At 42.0% G+C, this 18,958-nt stretch overlaps 1 protein-coding gene across 4 annotated transcripts in view; it reads right to left on the bottom strand.

The window, feature by feature from the left end:
- The window catches only part of dlgap4b (discs, large (Drosophila) homolog-associated protein 4b), a 103,126-nt gene that overhangs the window by 8,115 nt on the left and 76,053 nt on the right, over nt 1-18,958 (bottom strand). For 3 of the 4 annotated variants that reach the window (XM_029432158.1, XM_029432157.1, XM_029432159.1), the window contains 7 exons: nt 16,963-18,245; nt 16,553-16,767; nt 13,875-14,025; nt 12,215-12,470; nt 3,661-4,100; nt 2,959-3,047; nt 1,532-2,019 (listed from right to left, as the gene is read on the bottom strand). In XM_029432158.1, the coding sequence (XP_029288018.1) occupies nt 1,532-2,019; nt 2,959-3,047; nt 3,661-4,100; nt 12,215-12,470; nt 13,875-14,025; nt 16,553-16,767; nt 16,963-18,171 (2,848 nt within the window). In that variant the 5' untranslated portion in view covers nt 18,172-18,245. Of the gene's footprint in view, nt 1-1,531; nt 2,020-2,958; nt 3,048-3,660; nt 4,101-11,720; nt 11,871-12,214; nt 12,471-13,874; nt 14,026-16,552; nt 16,768-16,962; nt 18,246-18,958 lie in introns of those variants that run through there. The other variant, XM_029432160.1, reaches the window with a different exon arrangement.

The following is an 18,958-nucleotide window of genomic DNA, read 5'->3' on the forward strand; positions in this document are numbered from 1 at the left end:
CCTGCTGTCTGTCGGTGCTCACTATGCGTGTCTGTTGCTGTATCAAAACTAGGACAAACATCTGCCCTGACAAAATTGGGACTCCGATCTGATCACTGGATTGCAAAGTTATGGCAATGTGATTATAGTGTGGTGAGACCCAGCTCTGGAGTACAGATTTGTATCACATTTTTAATACAGACTAGTTTCCTGTAAAACCGGCACACACATATATTTTGAAAACAAATTAAGAAAAAACATATGGGCTCACAAAGACACACAAAGAGCTTTGTTCATACAGTGATGTTCCCTCTGATATGAACTGAGCATCCAAAGCCTTCCTACTGTTTGTTTGTACATATAGTGTATATTTGTGTGTTGCTGAGGTTGGAGCACTAATCTAATCTGGAGGTTTAATCAGTTCCAGAGTAGATTTGTGTAATTCTGGGGATTACAGGCCTGCTTGTGTGTGGTAACCCCAGGTATTACCGCCTCATCCCCTCCATGCTGAGTATGTCTGATAGAGTGATTGTAGGGCCTGAGGCAGAACTCTATAACCGAGCTGTGAACCGCATGGTGAGGTCAGACAGCAAGACCTCTGGAAGGAGGCTCAGGATGCAGGGTTCATTCAGAGGTCCTGCACATGTTTGACTTTAGCAACGCTTTGTTCTGCTTCTTCACAGACAAATAACTTAACTTGATGTAGGAGATTGTGTTTAGTCATTGTGTTAACCCAGGAGTAAACCTCAGGAATGTAATTGGATATCATCACTTAAATATAAACGGATCATACCATTCCCCTTTTCGTATCTCTAACAGCTAAATAAACATATCTTCGTATTTAGTAAGGGAACAAAAAAGAGTGGGCCGGAGGAACTTGTCAAATCTTTGACGCATCCTCGTTCACTGCCTCACAATACAACCTCGCCTGGAGAAGGAAACTTTGAGGCAATTTAAAGTTATAATAGTTTTTAGCTTTAACTTTAACCAAGTTAATGTTGTAATGTCATTTCTATAGAATAATGACACCATCGGTGAGATTGGTTCCCTGTAAACCTCGCTTTCACTATGCAATTCTGTTTGCCACCGGGTAAAATTGAGGGATTTATGGCACAAAGCCACGGGAAACAAAATGCAGTGGGTTCTGTGCAGTGTTGCCAACTTGTTTTCCAATGAAAGTAGCTAGCACAAGCTCCAAAAGTCACTAAAAGAAGCCCGATGACGTCATATGCTCATTTGCATATTGGCGGCATAATCTTGCATCCATTTGCTTAAATCTTAGTTGTTGCGATTAGTTAGTGATTACTGTGATCAGCATTGGGAATGAATTGCAATAAAATACATTTGTAAATATTTCTTGCTTTTCCCCTGATGGTCTGAATAAGTTGCTAAATTTGTTGCTAGTAGTAGCTACGAGGAAAATGGAAGGGAAAGTCTTTGCGATAGCAGCGCCAACAATATTTCCACTTGGAAACGTTGGGGGGGAAAGTTGTGTCTTGCCCCTTTAACTTTAAAAGACTCGGGGTTGTAGCGAGTACCCTGGCAGCCTTACCCTCCTCTGAGAGCTGGTTGTCTTTGGTCTCCTGCTCCATTTGCTGGCACCAGCCTTCCATGCGTCCCGTCTCGGCCTGCAGCAGCTTCAGGAACCAGTGGCCGTCTCTCCGACACAGCGTCCCCCCTCCTCCGCTCTGGGGAACACTGATGCTACTCCCATTCCCACTCTCCAGCCAAGGGTCAGGAGGTGGTAGAGATGAGGGGTCCAGCGCCGGGTCCAGACTTTCAGAGAAAGAGGAAGAGCTACTTCGTGTGGTGGAGCGCTTGAGGATCTGCCTGGGTGGTGGAGGTGAAGAGATGTCACCAGTAGTGTCTCCGTTGTCTAAATGGTCCTGTCCAGGAAGGGAGCTCATGGATTGGCTGGCACTGTTGACCATGACTTTCTTCTCAAAATGTTTGGCGTTATTGATATGGGAGATGACAGGGATGTCCTGTGTGTCTGAGTCTGTTTCTTGTTTTGAGGCCATGCTACTTGAGCGACTGAGCCTGAAACAAAGGGTAAGACTCACTGTTACAGATGGGTATTTTTAATAAAACTATTTTGATAATTTAGTTTTGTTCACTCACTGTTATGTGCACAACAGTGGACAAAGAAAACAATAAATTATTCAAGAATAATGTCTCCATTACTGGAACAAACACGCAATGTTGCAGCATTGAGTCACTTCTGCTGGTCGATATAGATATAAATATACAGGATCGATCTGAGACTGGGCTTTTATAATAATGCACTCAGACTGGTATCAAGTGATCTCCTAACAGTGGGAGTCAAGCTTGTTGTTTTCATATGGCATATGGAAGAACAGGCTGAACATGAATGCCGTTTGTCTCGACTTATTTCAATTTCTTGTTATAACTCAGGAAATGCTTACAAATAGTGAAATATTATGAGTGCTTGACAGAATAATTATAACCAATTTTAAAAGAGGACAAGAACAGCAGAAGACTGAAAAAGCAGCTGAGGGATTGTCACACAGCACAAATGAGCGTACAACATCGATAAAAACACAAGGAAGGATAAAAAAAAAAAGAATCAACAGAGCAACTCATGTTTAGCTGGTTAATAAAATAACGGTCAAGATTTATAAACAACTGCTACATACAAAACAGGAAGGAATGAGGAACTTCCTGGTATTCAAAACTTGACGAGCACAGAATGCAAACTACACTGCAATAACCTAGAAATGGGTCTCAGATATACAGTAAGCAGTAATACTTTAAAAACTTTAAATAGTAACAGCTCATGCCAGGAATTTATTTTAAAATTCACCAACACAACACACAAGGATAGTTTTCAGACAACACATTCACATTGATTTCACATCCACAGAGCTTCTGTAAAGGGAAAGAATGGTCAGAACAGTGTGCGTGTGTGGCTATAATATAAATTCCTCACGTTGTTACAAGGACAGGAAGAGGACTTACTGCCACCCGTCCTCCACCTGTACTCCGATTGACTGAAATTTGGCCAATGGCGGGGTCTCCTCTCGTGGAACTTCCTGAATACAGTCAACCTTCGAACAAATAAACAGTGGAACGACAAAAGCATTATCACTGACCAAGTTAAAATCACAAACATTAACTCAGAAACAAAAGTCTTGGCAAGAATGACTTCATAGACCCCTTATTATATATTATTTCCAAGTGATAAACAACATCATCAGAAGAATAATTCAAAGAAATGTATTTAATATTCTTTATAATTTGCACTTGGTTTTAAAATAAATGTCTGGATTAATGGTTATCCTGACTAAATTCTGTTAATGTGCAGGGCTAGCAAACGGAGAAAAGGGCTACAGAACACAAAGTTATGGTTGAGGGAGAACGCAAATATGCATTTTCTACCTTCTACACTACAGTACACAGCCAGATCTAATGATAGAGGGATATTCACGCTAATGAGGCCTTTAGCTTGCAAGCACATTTTCAGACATAGCCATTCACCAGAGGATTACTGTTAAAAATGATCTTTTTCCTGGAGTCGGGCTCAACAGGCGGAACAAGCTACCCTTCAGAAAACACTGCGACTAAAGCTCCATCTTGACTATGTTAGTATGCTTTAATATGTGGAAACAGCACTGATTAAACTGTACCAGCCCTAGATAGTGCAACAGTCCCATTGCTTACCTGTATGCCAATGGAGGAGAGTTTCCGCCTGGGTACTGGTGCCACTAGGGGCTCTTCTGCCACTAAATTGCCTTTGTTTAATCCTGATTTCTGTGATTGATGCTGGACTACTGAGTCACTTGTCTCAGTGGAAGCATTAGTTGTGGTGGGGACGATTGGCTCTCTTGGGGTGGCGATGGGAGTGGGGATGATGTGGTGAGGGCGGGGAATACCCCGGGCCAGGCTGTTGGCACGGGTGCTGTCGAGGCTGTCGGATGAGTTGCTGTGAGCGTGGCTTGATTGGCTGTTGACCTCCGACCTCCGGTCCTGCTGGTCCAGGTAGTTGTCCTGGGCCGACTCTGTGCTGCTCTGTACTGTCACAGAGATGTAGGGCTTGGAGGTTGTACGGGGCGGCACTGGCGGAGGAGCAGCCTTCTTACAGGTGGTTATGCATGTAGAGACTGAAGGAGAAAAGAAGGGAGGGGGAAACGATAGAAAAAAAACATGAGAAAGAGAAATAAGAGAAGAAACATGACAGAGGTAAAGATTCTTTGGTACATTTTTGAGACATAATCATGTCTAGGCAGAGTGAACTCAAAACAAGAACGACCCAATTACAGAAGATATGAACTCAAAGCCTGGTTGCATGGAAGCAGAATAAGGGAAGCATCCCGTAAAGTGGAAAATCAAATCAGGCAGGACATTCAACAAACATACCGCTCGACGCAGAAGACTAAATGAAACCCCCACACTTCAAAGGCTCGATCAAGAGACAGGTGATGAAATCAGTAAAGCAATTTCTAGGCCATATTACTCAGAAGACTATGTTTAAGATGTTGTAGGAGGACATTTATATGCACCACTCCCTAATGCCAGACCAAATCTGCCCTCCAGCTATAAAGGAGATTATAGAAAGGAACATTAACCGTAGAGACAGAGGAGGGAAAGAAACCCCTCCGACACATCTGTATGAGAGACGTTCACTGCTCTCAGTGATTTAATGATCGTTATCAAAGTGCCTGGTCTGATATTTAGGAAAATGACAAATGAGGAACCACCAAAAACAGATCCAATTGGCAAAATTGTACAAAAGACCGTCAACACTAAATACTAAGTTTTGTTAATGTTGGATTATGTTGCACTACTTAGTGCCGTAGTGTTTCATGGTCACATGGTAGCATATATACAAGGTTAAAAATATGAAGCTGTGCTCCTTACAGTGGGAACTTTCATTCGGGGTTACATGAAATCCACGCAGCGTGGGTCCAGCTGTTGTTTTTTTTTTTTACATCAACCAAATCTATCGTGTGAAATGAGGTCAAAGGATACGTTCCCTAACATACCGAAGTGTATCAGTGAGGGCAGCAATAAATGGCCTATCTGTGAGCAGGATTTCACCCAGTGGCATAAACAGTGTATCAGAAGAGACACAAGTTTATGGACTACGAATAAAACAATTAAAGTACTGCCAAATTACAACTGTGTGTAGTTGAGACATTGTATTTACAGACTTCATTTCATTTTTTATTCATTTTATGAAAAAGTCTCTGATGCCTTCAATTAAGGGACCGCAGAAATATGCTACATGCAGAGTCCAAGCAGAGTGTGATGCTGGACGCTAAAACCTATAATCTGAGTAGGGGATTTTCTTGTAACATTATGAACCCTGTGATTACAAAATGAACCCTTAAAGATTCTTTATTTGACACCACACTAGAAAAAACAGTGGAAAGCTGATGGAACCTGTCCAAGACCATAGAGGAGTTAGTACAGAGAGGGACAGATGGTATTTTGAGGCTGAGCTGAGAGAAATAAAGTGTGTTTGAATAATAGTACCACACAAGTATAAATATATTTAACAATCATTTAATTTGTGGATACAGAATCTGCATTTGCTGCCTTTGACATTTTTTGCAGTGCAGACCAGAACATAATCAGGAAATTAGTGGGACATGTAATGCCTTCAGCGCCCAATAACATCAAGTATGATTCCACCAGATGCAAATGTGGCAGAAGCCTTTCTACAGACTAAGGGATATTAAATTAAATGATTTTCCAATGAAAGTACATGGTGTATGCCTGTATCTATACAAGTGACATACTGTATATGTGGATGGACAATTCAAAATCTATATAAGTGTCGTTTAACAGTCTATTGGCCATTTCATTGACTCTGGTAAGTGAGCCCATACCTCTCTGAAAAAGCTCAGCCATTGTGTACTAAAAGCTGTTGCACTCTAAGTGTAAAAGCCTGCACATGAAAACATTTAATGACCTTTATGCCTTGTGTCGCGTGGCTGCACTGAAAAGGTCTTGCAATAAACATGTGAGCTGCTGAGAAAACACTCAAACAAAAGGGCTTCTTGTTCATTGTAATCCACTTAGCTTTATGTCTAATGTTTATGCAACCTTACCCATCACAACACCTCACACAACAACCTGAGTTGAGTTGCAAAGCTTCTTTAAATCAGCTAGAGAATTGCATCAGCCTGAACTGAGACTGGTGCAACTAGTGCTTTTATGGGTTTGCAACCCTATTATTTAGAAATGCATGGTATTGCATTTGCAGTCTGCTATGTTAACCAAAAGATCATTCAGCTTGTGTCAGCTGTGTTTAACGACGGGTTCAGTTAGCTTAGCATAGTTTGGGCTTTCGCTTTAGTGATTCCGCTTGTTTAAAAACACAAAAAACATCTTTATAACCCAGATTGACAATGAATTCAGTGAAAGTGTTTCATTGAGTCTATTTATCTATTGTTATCTTACCTTCAACATACCTGAACACCGGCACTCTACACCTGATTTATTCCAGGATAGAGCTCCGATTTGTAAATGCTGGCCCCTGTACCAGCTGTGACACTAAACCGCAAAATGCTCCAACGCACTCGAGGATACACTTGAATGAAGATGCCGGCGATGACATTATATCCCATACGTGTGGAACACACCTCAGCTCAACATTTCAAACGAGGGAACCCCCAATGCAGTCTGCTAGTCAAAAAGCTGCCCTTAACATCCACAAGATAGATAAATATGTGTCAACCATTGCAACTTAGAGATAACCAGAGCTCTCCTCATTTCAGAATAGATCTTACACTCTTGGCATGTTGCAAGACAAACATCTAATACATCTTTTTTAAGAAACCTGCATTTAACATCCAACAGTACATGCCACTCGCCATGGATTATCCAGCTTCCTTGCCTGAGGAAAACCTGCTGAGACAGCTTTTCACTGTCCATGTTCCCTCTCATGACAGAGATAGATGCTGGGCAGAATAGGGTTGTCACTGTCGTGGCAGCTATGAGATGTACCGGCTCCACTGCTGCATCCTAGTGTGCAGGATAGCTGTCACTAACTGGGTGTGAGAGGGCATAGATGTGTGTGTGTGCATGTGTGTGTGTCTATGTTTGGACCGAGTGTCACATCATGTTTTCGTCATTCTGAACAGAATTTGCCTTTAAGTCTTAATACCACAGAATCTGCTTTGCCCACCAAAAACAAGCCCTGATATCATAACTGACAGCTGCCTCTGAGATTAGACAGGAGATAAAGTAGTAGAGCTGGACAAAATAAATGGGCCAGGCCAATATTATCATACGATTTTAGCTTACGACGAATACTGTATATCTATGCAGTACATGTCCATTTGAAAAGAGTTGCAACGATTAGTCTCGACAGAAAAATTACTATTTTGATAATCGATTCATTGTTAAAAATGGCAGAACATGCTTTTTTTTTCAGCCTCTCAAATATGAAGATTTTCTGTTTTATATCATATTAAACTTAATATTTTTGAGTTTTGAACTGACAAAATCCCCTTGGATTTTGAGAAACTGGGAAGGACATTTTCTCTTTTCTGACATTTTAAAGACCAAAAGATTAATATAGGAAATAATCTGCAGATGAATTTATAATGAAAAGAATGATTAGTTGCAGCCCTATCTATTATTGGATGGTTTGCCATACATTTTGGTACCGACATTAAGGCCCCCCTCAGGATAATGTGTTACAACTTTGGTTATCCTCAGACTTTACATATACCATATACATCATCGGTTCAAAATTGACCAATACTTTAGAGCATGACTAAACACACCTAGACTAAAACTGATGACAATATTCCTCAATTGTGCTACGTGTTTACTGCCAATTAGGAAATGTTAGCATGCTAACCTAAAATGTTGACCTAAAATGTAGAAAACGGTAAACATTTACCAGCTAAATATCAGCACAGTTTTTTTATGCAGTTATTCTACCAGACACAGTTTAACCATGGCGTGCACAGGTCAACTACATATGTTATCAGACAGGTTTTTAAACAAGTTTGGAGTTAAACCACTGTTCACACGGTACTCTAGCTGTTAGCTACTGGTTTTGTCACATCCCAGATCTCAGCAGTTAAACTGGTGACTAATTGGTAATAGAATACTAGCCAAAACGTTTTGTTTTTTTACAGTGCAGCACAAAGATTATAGTCTGTAAAACATAATATAGCTGATTCCTGATATACAACTGTTAAAATCCAGAAAATGCACCCATGGCAAAAAGTTCCCACAGACAGATGGATAGTAAGTGGCACATGCTCTAACTCCATTTCATGCTTATTTTACAGAACTCCGCCACACAAACATACACAGCTGTGCAAGCATAAAACACATTGAATGTGAACCAGCTACTGGCAACAGAACCAGTGCTGACAAAGCCTTTCCTTAACCTACAAACTTAGTACCACAGAAAAGAGCTATACAATTAGACATGATGCCAAACACTGCATCTCCTATACACGCTGAATTTGTGAACAGGAGCTGCTCAGTAGAACTTACTGGTTGCACTACAGAAGGGAATTTAACAACAGAGAAAAGCAGAGGCTTTGTGCCAAAATGTTTGAGTGGGCACTGAGCACTGCTGTTTCATGCCATCTGGACAGTGGTTCTGTTGTCCACTGTGAGCCCTGGTTCAAGATGTGATTTTCAAGGCTGGAAAACAATTAGCTGCATGAAGCTACAGCAGTTAAAAAATGTTTCCCACAATCCCATGACTGCTTTCTACACACCCTCTCACCAGTGTAAGCAATTCACTGCCTATGAACAGATTATGTGTTGGCTAAATACTCAATACTAAAAACCACAAACATAGGAAACTGTGGTAAACCTGTATGTGCTACAACCCACACAGTGGTCTCCTTGCTGTTATTAGCATGTGTATCCTGTGGAGAGATAATTAACCAACCGCAGTTCCCACATCGACATCACTGTTGGTAGCACAGCATTTATTTTGGCACCGGAATCCAAGGGCAAGTAAAAAAATATTTTTTGCCTATTACAGTATTTCTTTTTTATATTGACAGGAAAGTTGAAAAGTGGCAAACTGAGACACAAATATGTGCACAGGGGATATAGAGTGGTGCAGGAAGGAGTCCTAAAACCCAGAGAGGAGTTAGCATTGTAGCACTTCCGGTTCCCTCATCTCGAAGTCAATGGGTTTTATTGAATAGGTTTTTGGTTGAATGCCTGAAATAAGGTCTGTGGTTAACACAAGCTTAAGAGATTTTAACGCTTTGTTCTACGATATGAATTACATCACTAAATACCCCACTCGTGAATTCCTGAGTCTTATATGCGTCTTTAAAAAAGTCGGTTCTACAAAAATATGTCATCCCTGCACCACTCTATGCGATCCAGAGGGTCAAAGTTCAAGGTGCAATATTATTACGAAGTATGTCCCAATTGTATGCATACTACAAGCAACAGTGCATACTTAGTAAAGGCAGTTGCAATACATACTAAAATCAAAAAGAAAAAGTATGTGATTTGGAAAGCAGCCTCAGGATGGTCCCGTTTTCTCTAGCGTTACAAAGACTGTAGAACTATTCAACCCGAACAATATACATCTTAGGCTGATTGGTTGAGGTGGTGCTGCTCTGTGGTCAGTTGGAGCCAGACAAGAACCAGGAACAATGAAAGACAAAAGGTGAATTGTGATGCTCTACTTAACAGTTTAGTATTGCTTGCCAAGTTGCCTGGTGCCTGCCAGTTGAGTTGACCCATCTGTATTGTTTAATCAATTAACAGCCACAAGTGATAGACAACCTTGCCTGCAACTATCACTACTCCCTTATGACCTAAAGTCATTGTTGCAATGAAACATCACATTAACTGCTTTCAACAACAGCACAACTACAACAAACTGTAAAGCCTTCATATTAAAATGGGACCTCAAAATGGGATTTAATCCATGTTGCAATACACAGGACACAATGTGGGACCAAAGTGGGGCAGCCCTCAAAGGAAATCCCCAATCCCCAATTTTCCATTTCAGCAACCAAAAAGAAGCAGCTTTTATGAAGTGTAGACTATAGGGCATCCAAACTACTACATATATATTGTCCTCATACAGTTTAACAGCACCCAACACCCTGACTGATAAATATAGTAAAGAGTGTATGATACAGCATACAGGAAGTATGATAGATAATAAAACATTTCAATGATGGAGGCAGACAGGCATCAGCTATTAATCTATACAAAGAGTTGTAAATGATCAAATTGATGATACAGATGATTCTCCTAATTTCCCTACACACTGCTTTAGCTTTGCTTAATGGTCTAAATTTATTTCCATCGGACTCTTCATTTATTACCAAATACTTCTTAAATTGAACATGTTAGACAAATTAGGCATTATCTCTAAATTTAGCTACAGCAGGGGAACAAATTGACAAATTTAAGTTAATTCTCAGTGCTGAAAGTCAAAGTCGTTAGAGAGTAATGTACGCCTTCCTAGGTAATGCTCCAAAGCACCTGCTGAAGTTTAATATACTGAGTTGTTGTCAACATCACACCCACACAGTGATGAAAACTTGGCTTTAAGGTAATTTACTGTAGAAAACCGCGAGCTCAGAGTATGAAGGGACACAGTGACAGTAAAGTAACCTTAACTGACGTTAACGTAACGTTACAAGTTTCAGTGCCCAACGGTCAAAGAGCGTTCAGTCACCAAACAAGCTAGGCTGTTTGTAACGGAAAACAGACCGAGCACTATAAACAATAAACAAATACTTACCCTGCAGTCAGGCGGAGACGAATATACAGCACAGCGGTGTTTTTGAGTTATACTTAAATTATTTTCAGAGCAGCTGTAACCGGACTCGACATTCACTGTCTCTGTCAAGGAGGAAAAGCCGGGTTTGCCTTTGTTTGTGTCTCTGAGCCCGAGGGAGGCGTGGTGGCGAGTCTACTGATGCCTCCAGGGGCGCCTCGGATATTTAATCTCCACAGTTTAATAATTGTTCCCAAAAGAGATTATAGTGCACATTACATTGCTCTTGATAGGCAATTGAATAACAATATAGATACCGTAGTAGAGTTGCTTTTTTTGGAGTCACCGCTTTTTTCGTTTAGCAAGTTTTATTGATGGGAAAACAGTTTTATAACGTGTTGTAAAAAAAAGCTGAATGCCCGGTTCTGTCAAACCACGACCATCAAAATGCACTATAGTTTTGGCACAGCACATAAACATTAAAACAATTCAGAGGAATACAATCTGACCCAGACTAACATTTCTGACACAAAGGAAAAAAATGCCAAGTGCCTATTTTCTCCTACCAGCTTTGTGAGCAAGAACTCCCCACCCCCCCACACATTTTACAGTGGTCAAATACAGTACATTCAGGCAGCATATGCTCAAAGGGCTATTTAGAAGACTACAGCGAAGAGCGCCACGTGGTGGATAATCTATGGTAATAATACCCAAGCAGATGCACACATAAGTAAAACCACGCTTTTATTCTGAACTCGGGGAGCAGTCAGATGACAACAACCAGTTCAAAGGGTCTTGTGTGTCATCACAAACATTCACAATTATTCTGCTTTAGCAAATTCAACATCAAGGTAACGAGCAGTGCACGGTGCTTGTTTTGTGCTGCTGTGTCCTGTAATCATTACCATGACAACCAAAGCTCCACTGGCCAATAGCGTCTCTTTCTGAGTGTGTTTTAGTTGTTTCTTTTTTGTTGTAGTCCTTGAAGTGTGAAATTGATAACATCTTTTTTAGGGTAGAGGAGCTGGTTTTAATGTGTTACCTTTGTGTGGTAGGATGCGTTGTCTGTCTGTCCCCAAACGTTGAAGAAAAATTGCAAGCTGTTTCTCCTTTGGGGCTTTGTCCAAGCCAGTGGCTATCAGGTAAGAGCCAAACTGTTCTTTCCATGTCTTCCACTGTGCAGAAAGGTCGTCTAGCGTGGACAAAAGAGGCTGAATTTGAGCTAAAGATCCTGGTGTGTGCACGTATGTTGGAGGACTAGTGTCCCACCCAGGACCAAGGCTATACAAAGCATTCAAATTAATGTCACGGGAAATACAAATCAAACCAAGAATGTTGCCCAATTGTGGAAGTCGCTCTGGAAAAGAGGTCACAACTTTGTAAAAATCATCTGGGTTTAATAACCAAACAAATAAACAAAACAAAACAGAAACACATAACACTGCATCAAGGTAATAACTCTTCCATGTTCCCACTTCATATGCTTTATGAAGTCAAATAAAAATGTTTAAAAAACGTTTTTTAATTGTGACTCACCACTGCTGGTGCTGTAGGTGCGAACAGTGGTGTCAATCGGAGGCGGTGAGCAGCCTGAGTCCATGGATGCTGTGTCGTCATCTTGGGAACAGCCAGCCTGGATGGCTCTCAGGTAGCTGTGGCTGCGGGATCGGAAGCATGTTGGCATGGGCAAGTCTAGAGGCTCTGGGTTGTCCTGAGATTGGGAACGGGAATCTCTAAATGTGGATTCGGAGCTGCGGTCTTCATAATGATGACTCATTTCCAGGTCCTGTAACTAGAGGAAGGAAAGGGCATAATTAGCAGTAGTGTAGCAAGGAGAACATTACTGCATGAGTGGGTTCATTTTGAGGAGCTCCCGGCGCTGGGGGTGACCACTTACTGCCCAGAAACTGACGGTTTCTGTAAAGGGCATTCTCCATTTGTGAGATACATCTCATGGGATGCAATACAATGGCACCAAAAGGGTTAGAAGTTTAAGTATGTGGCAATTAGGTACAATAGCTACAATAAGTGCTAAGTAGTGCAGAGCACTGTGCTCTTCACCACCGGTGAAACCAGTGTCACTCCTCCTTCCTTAATGCCGGGTTTCTGGATGGGCTGTCATTTCATCTGTAAAAAGAACTGTCAATTTACAGAACACAAAAGAAATGCCAAGGCAAGAAACATCACTTTGAAAAGTTTTACACAGTAACTGCATGCTCAGATTTCTTTTGAAGAGTAAGAACTAGCCTTGCAGATGACGTGTTTCATAGTCTATTGATTGACAGAGACAGCCTGAGTAGGAGTCAAGACTGTTTGTGGCAAAGTTATTTTGATAGATCACTGACTGGTAACCGAAGCATATAAGGGGGAGAGTGCAGAAGAAGCAGCACAAAAAACATATGAAGGAGAATTTACACCTACACACATTTTGGAGTTGTGTTAAATGTTGGGTATAGGGTGATTTCCACTGCTCTGATTAAGCTTTGAATTCATTTTGTGTTGGAAAATGTTCCAAATGATACAGTTTGACCTCAACAGTCTAAATTATAATGCAAATTAAATGAGTTTGACATGCTGCTGTGCATGCAAATTAAAGCAATACATTCATGTATTGCACTCATTTGTTGTAATGTAGCGACCTGTTAAGAGATTGGGTGTAAGCCCTGTAGTTATGGCCAGCGCTGCCTCATTTGACTAGTTCATTGAAAAAGATCAGAGCCACTCTGTGTAGTTGTTCATCTTCCTAGTGACCTTATCAGTGGGAGGCTATAGCTCTTATGTAAGTAGATAAATTAGACTAAAAACTACCAATGACATTCACTTGGCTCTTAGGTTCATAACATTAATATGAGATACATTTGGAAAAGATGGATTCTTTGTTCACAGGAAGCTCATTTTATTACCGTCATTCAAACTGTATCTGTAAAAATGCAAATTATACTACGGAAATGAGTGTTAGTAGCTCAAGGCAGACAAAGGGGTCTTTGAAACTGACTGCTGATTTGAAAGTAGAGAGCTTGCTTGGAGCTAAATCATGTAAATTTTGAGCAAATGCAAATGTATTCTTTACTCATTAGAAAAATATCTGCTGAGATAATAGGAGAAAAAGAGAGACAAACAGACAGAGAGAAACACATTCATTATTTGACCTCTGACAGCTCCCATTTAATGCAATCCCTTTCTTTCCTGCACTGACCTGTCCCAAGCAGCTACGTCTGCCCAATGTGCTGCAGGCCTGGCTGAAGTCATCATCATCCCAGGGGGGCAAAGATGAAACTGTATCCCCAATGCAGTCTAGGTTGTCCAGGCTGCGATTATTGGAGAGCTCTCTGAGAGATGGAAGACAGCTGGAAAGAGGAGTAAGAAACAAGATAAAGGAGATGTGTTAAAGACATGAATTAGAAGGAGGACATTTAAAGACGATGTCAGGAGTGCATATTCAAGGAAAAATAGAAAGAAAGTTTATGTTAATGTAGGATGACAGGGAGGCAGAAGGGAAACATGGATGATCAGCAAAACCAGGAATTGAAAGAGAGATAAAAGGAGGATGAGGTTGTTGTATTCAAGTTACCCCTTTCATGTCAACTTTAATTCATGAGGCATCCAAATCTCGACTCTGTTCCAATTTCATCTAATTTTAGCATCAGTAATTGTAGCATCTGAGCATGCAAAGCCAGTGATGTCAGGCGACGCATGTACACACAGCTCTCTGTGCCATCATGGTGCCAAAGACAAAGAACAGGTTTAAGTTTAATCAAACAGCATCTCTAAAGTCATGTTTTCACATATTCTTTGTTGGCACACAGTGATAGTAACATGACAGTAAGCTGCCATGCCATGATCTATGGACACAGATGTCCCCCCCCTCCATTTGAATAGTGTCAAACTTAGCTACTTTTCACCTAAAAGCACTGGGCAGATGGTATTTACAAGCTTAAGGGAGGTTGGCAGTTGTTGGCAGCAGGGCATGAATTTGGCATTTGGAGTTGCCGCTGACTTTAAAGGCATCTGAGGGGGGCAGTGCAGTCATTGATTGTAAATGATCCAATCGGACAAAATCGTTTTGCACCACGCTCCTGAGACGTGTCTTACAGACCTATCACTGACCTGCTCATAGACCTGCCCAGCTGGTGCAGAGAGGACGCACTGTGGAGTGGAGACCACAGGGCATCCAGCTCCCCTTGCAACAAGGTGTAATCCAGGGTTCTGCTGCTCACGCCAATCAGGGTGGAGCAGACCGGAAAAGAGTGGGGTTTGATGGTCAGGGATTAGCAGGGTGAGTAGGGTTAGTCATTCAGGTACGCTTTAGGGAAGAATCCTTAACTTTCTAAACATTAAAGGGATTTTAAATATTTTATTTATGTGGAGGTGTGTATGTCAGGTCGGCCTGTGGCTGTGTTTCTCAGGATGATCGCCCTCTCCTTTCGGTTGAATGGACATCAACACTCCAACCCTGATCCAACCAGAAGTATGCCGACAGCCAAGTGTTTGCATATCGTGCGGCAGTGATATTCTGACACTGCAACCTCTGAACTTGAGGATCACACTAACAACAAAAACAAGAGCTGCTTTATAGAAAGTATTGTCACAAACCTTGTCTCTTCTGCTTCCTTGGTGAATATCAAAAGTCGATTATAACATACATTTGTGCTTGTGAAAATGTAAAATATAGTTCACTGTACTTATGCTGACTGTAAAGAAAATCTAAAAACATATACAAAACACAGTAGAGTACGTCAAAGCATAAAAATACCTGCAGACAGTAATTTCAGATAGAAACATAGAAAGTATTTTATATAAGATAGCAGATGGAAATGCTAAAAAACTTGCAACTTTAGGGGATTGTGATTGTTCCTTAGAGCTCTGAAATCTGAGTCAACATTACAAAACACGAAGGTTCGGTCTTGCGTAAATTTGCTTTAGATACAAAAGAAAGAATATGAAATATGTTTCTGTCATTTTATGAAAAGGCACAGTTAACTCAGCTATGTCCCACTGCGCCTGCATCACATATTGTGCAATATGTCTGCTTCAGAAAGCATGTAATTTAAAGACAAGTGAGGCGCAATGCCAGTCAGTCGGAGAGATGAGGCTGATTTCTGGTGATTTACTGGTTGATTGGAAACTAAAGTCAGTGTCGTATTATGTAAACTACACTAATGTTGTATGTATTTTCTTAGCTAGACTGATGCTTTGTGGGTCCAACAGTAGATAGTAAAGTAAATCATAGCTGAGGTATGGTAGTAAGGCTGGCATGTGGGGGACGACAGGGAGTCTGACACCACCTAATTCTATGCATGAGTAAGCACAGTGTGGAGTGTGGGTATTGTGCATGTTGTATGTTACTGTATTTTCCTGCATACTGCCATGGTGAGGCTGGGCATGGTAGTTTAGTATGCCCAGAAAAGAGTGGTATATTTAGTTTATTTGGATTGTTGAGAGGTTGTGCCAATCCGTATTTATAACTGAGATCTTAGGAGTGTCTGGGTGTTCTCTGAAAATCAACACATTTTGTACCCACCCATTTTAAAGTTTATTCTAATCCGAGTATATTCACATACAGGATATAAGATCTTTAACTTATACATAAAATCATGGTTGATCATGTTTTGTAGTTGTTCTTACAAACCTTACTTTTAACAGCATCAGAAAACATAGTTCATAAGTGATATTTAGCCCCATTATTAAAAGACCTGTACCTTGCTGATAGCAGGTTGCAATCCAGTGTTTTGAATTTTAATCATGCATGCGGCTACTTTGGATTACATTTCAATCCCCTATAGTAGCTTTAACTTGAAGTTGTCTCCCTTGCTGTTGAATACTAATATGTATATATAATTAAGCACATCTCAGCATCTCAGTCTGTTGTCTTACTTGCGTGGGGGTAGCTGGTCGCTCAGAGACTGCTGCGTAGCCCTGAGGTAGCTCTGGCGCCGAGCGGCGGATTTTGGCGAGGGTTTGGGGCTTCCCTCCGAGTCATCGCTGTCTTCCATGTCTCCCATGGCCTTCACATAGCTACCACTACGCATCCGCCGACATGGGATTTCATTGGCACCCCCGCTGTGGCCTAATGTGCTACTCCAATCACCCTACAGACAGCATTAAGTGGGTACAATTAGTCTTTACTTTTTAAACAATCCATGGCATCTCTTGTATCATAGCACTTTAAGTTGGGATACTTTGATTTATTTTTTATCTACACATTGAAATAGGCGTTTAAAAAATAAAATAAAATAGTACATCTAACTTTTATCCAGCACTACATTCACCACAGGCCAACTCACCCTTCGTCCAACCTGCAGGTAGTTGCAGGTCAGTTCAGGTTGGCAGGATCGGGACTTGAGCATGGACCTGTCCAGAGTAGCTGAGCCTTTCTGGATCACCGGTCTCGGCTGGCCCATGGTCAGTGTGGACCAGGACCCTCCTTTCATATAGTCATTTTCATTTATCACCATTCTTCCTGCTCCACCTAGTCCACCACCTCCTCCGCCCCCAGGCCCAGTATGTGCCTGATACTTCATGTCATTGCTGCTTTTGGAGGAGCTGATAGTGTTGTAGCCACTTTGGATGTATCTGGTCTGGCCCCCCTGACTGTCATGGCCAGTTGGACGCCCCAGAGTCATCATGGCCATGGTGTTATGGTAGCTGCTCAAATCGCTGCTGTCCAAATCGTCTGAGCTCCAATAGCCTGACATGTTGGAGCGTGGTCGTCGTTTGGCAGTCGCCTCTGATTTTGTACCCCGATCTTTACTTTTGGATCTGCGATTTTGCTTCCCTCCGTCTTCGGTGCCAGACGAGCCTCCTCCACTGCCGGTGGAGCGTCCATTGACATTTCCTTTCATGTTGTGGCTCTCCAGTGACTGGGACTTTGCAAAGAGCTTCTGCACTGAGTGCAGCATGTAACGGATGCGACCAGGGCTGTCTGTTTGCTGCTTGGCGGCAGCAACAGCAGACGTTCGGTGAAACTGCAACGTGCTGAATCCGTCACGACCTCCTGGTAACTGCTTATCAAACTCCATCAGACTGGATGGGGCCTGGTTCTTGGTCATATGATGTGATATAGTTGCTGAGCCACTTGTAATCATTGGTGTTCGTCCACTCAGCCCTGCCATGCCCATACCCATACCCATGCCCATACCTGTTCCCATGGACATGGACGTGCCCATGGTCCCTGTACTTATCCCCCCGATGCTGTCTCCAGGTGGGGAGAAGTCAGACTGGTCATAGGAGTTGTAGTGAATCCTGGGGAAGGTGCTGCTGTTGGACAGCTGGTTGTTGAGGGGAAGCATGCACTCTGGTGGAAGGGAGCCTGGGTTGGCTGAAGGATAGAGGTGGGGGTCCATTGTGCCATAGTGGTCCATTGTGGGGCTCAGCAGGTAAGGGCTGCGTGGAAGGGTGCAGGTCTTGTGAGAGTAGAGGGCCTCTGGATGGCCCGGGGGAGGTTCACAGGATTCAGACAGGTGTCTGTTACGGTTGGTCCCCAACCCTTTCATGGTGGTGAGGAGGTCAGATCTTCTAGAAGACCCCGAGGCCAAGTAGAGATTACTGGTGACCTTGAAGGTGATTCCTAGGAGATAAAGAGGACAACACGACACAAGAGAGAGGGACGAGGATTAGAAGTGGTTAATATAGTAGGGTACAAAACACACAGACATGGACACAGACATAAGTCAACAGCGCCTATCAGCTCAGCCACACAAACACGCCCGCTTATGTGCCAAACCGGACTACAAACAGGCTAGCTGTGAGGGAAGTACTTTGCAGTGAACGAGCCAGCTTTCCATTGCCTCCCACAGCGAACATCTGTGTTAAAATGCTGGAACTGAATGGAAAAACAATGCGTGGAACAATGACGAGCTGTAGCCAGTGGGCCAGGGCATACATTATGGGGAAAAGGACAATTGCTGGCAGTCTGTTACTCTACACAGCTATGTAGGACTACAGTTTATACCAGTGTGGAGTAAACAAGTATCTCCTCTTTTTGGTTTAATCAAATTCTGAAATAGAAGATTAGAAGAACATTATTCACACAGCACAAACACTTCTATTCATGTGCACCAATCAACAATTTGAATCATGTGCCCTTTAATAAGAAAAAAAAAAGAAAAGAAAAGAAAGCTGCCTCTCATTATATCCCACAGTTTAGTTTTGATACAGAACAACCAAATCTCTGGGAGAACCCTTTCCTTCAGAAACTCTTTTTCTGCCATCTGTTTCTCTTTCTCTCTCTTCCTCCACTCTTCTCTCTCCTCTCCCCACCTCCAGTCGGTATCCCTGGCA

The sequence above is a fragment of the Cottoperca gobio genome, chromosome 5 (genome assembly GCF_900634415.1).
Source record: "Cottoperca gobio chromosome 5, fCotGob3.1, whole genome shotgun sequence".
In the NCBI taxonomy this organism is placed as follows: Eukaryota; Metazoa; Chordata; class Actinopteri; order Perciformes; family Bovichtidae; genus Cottoperca; species Cottoperca gobio.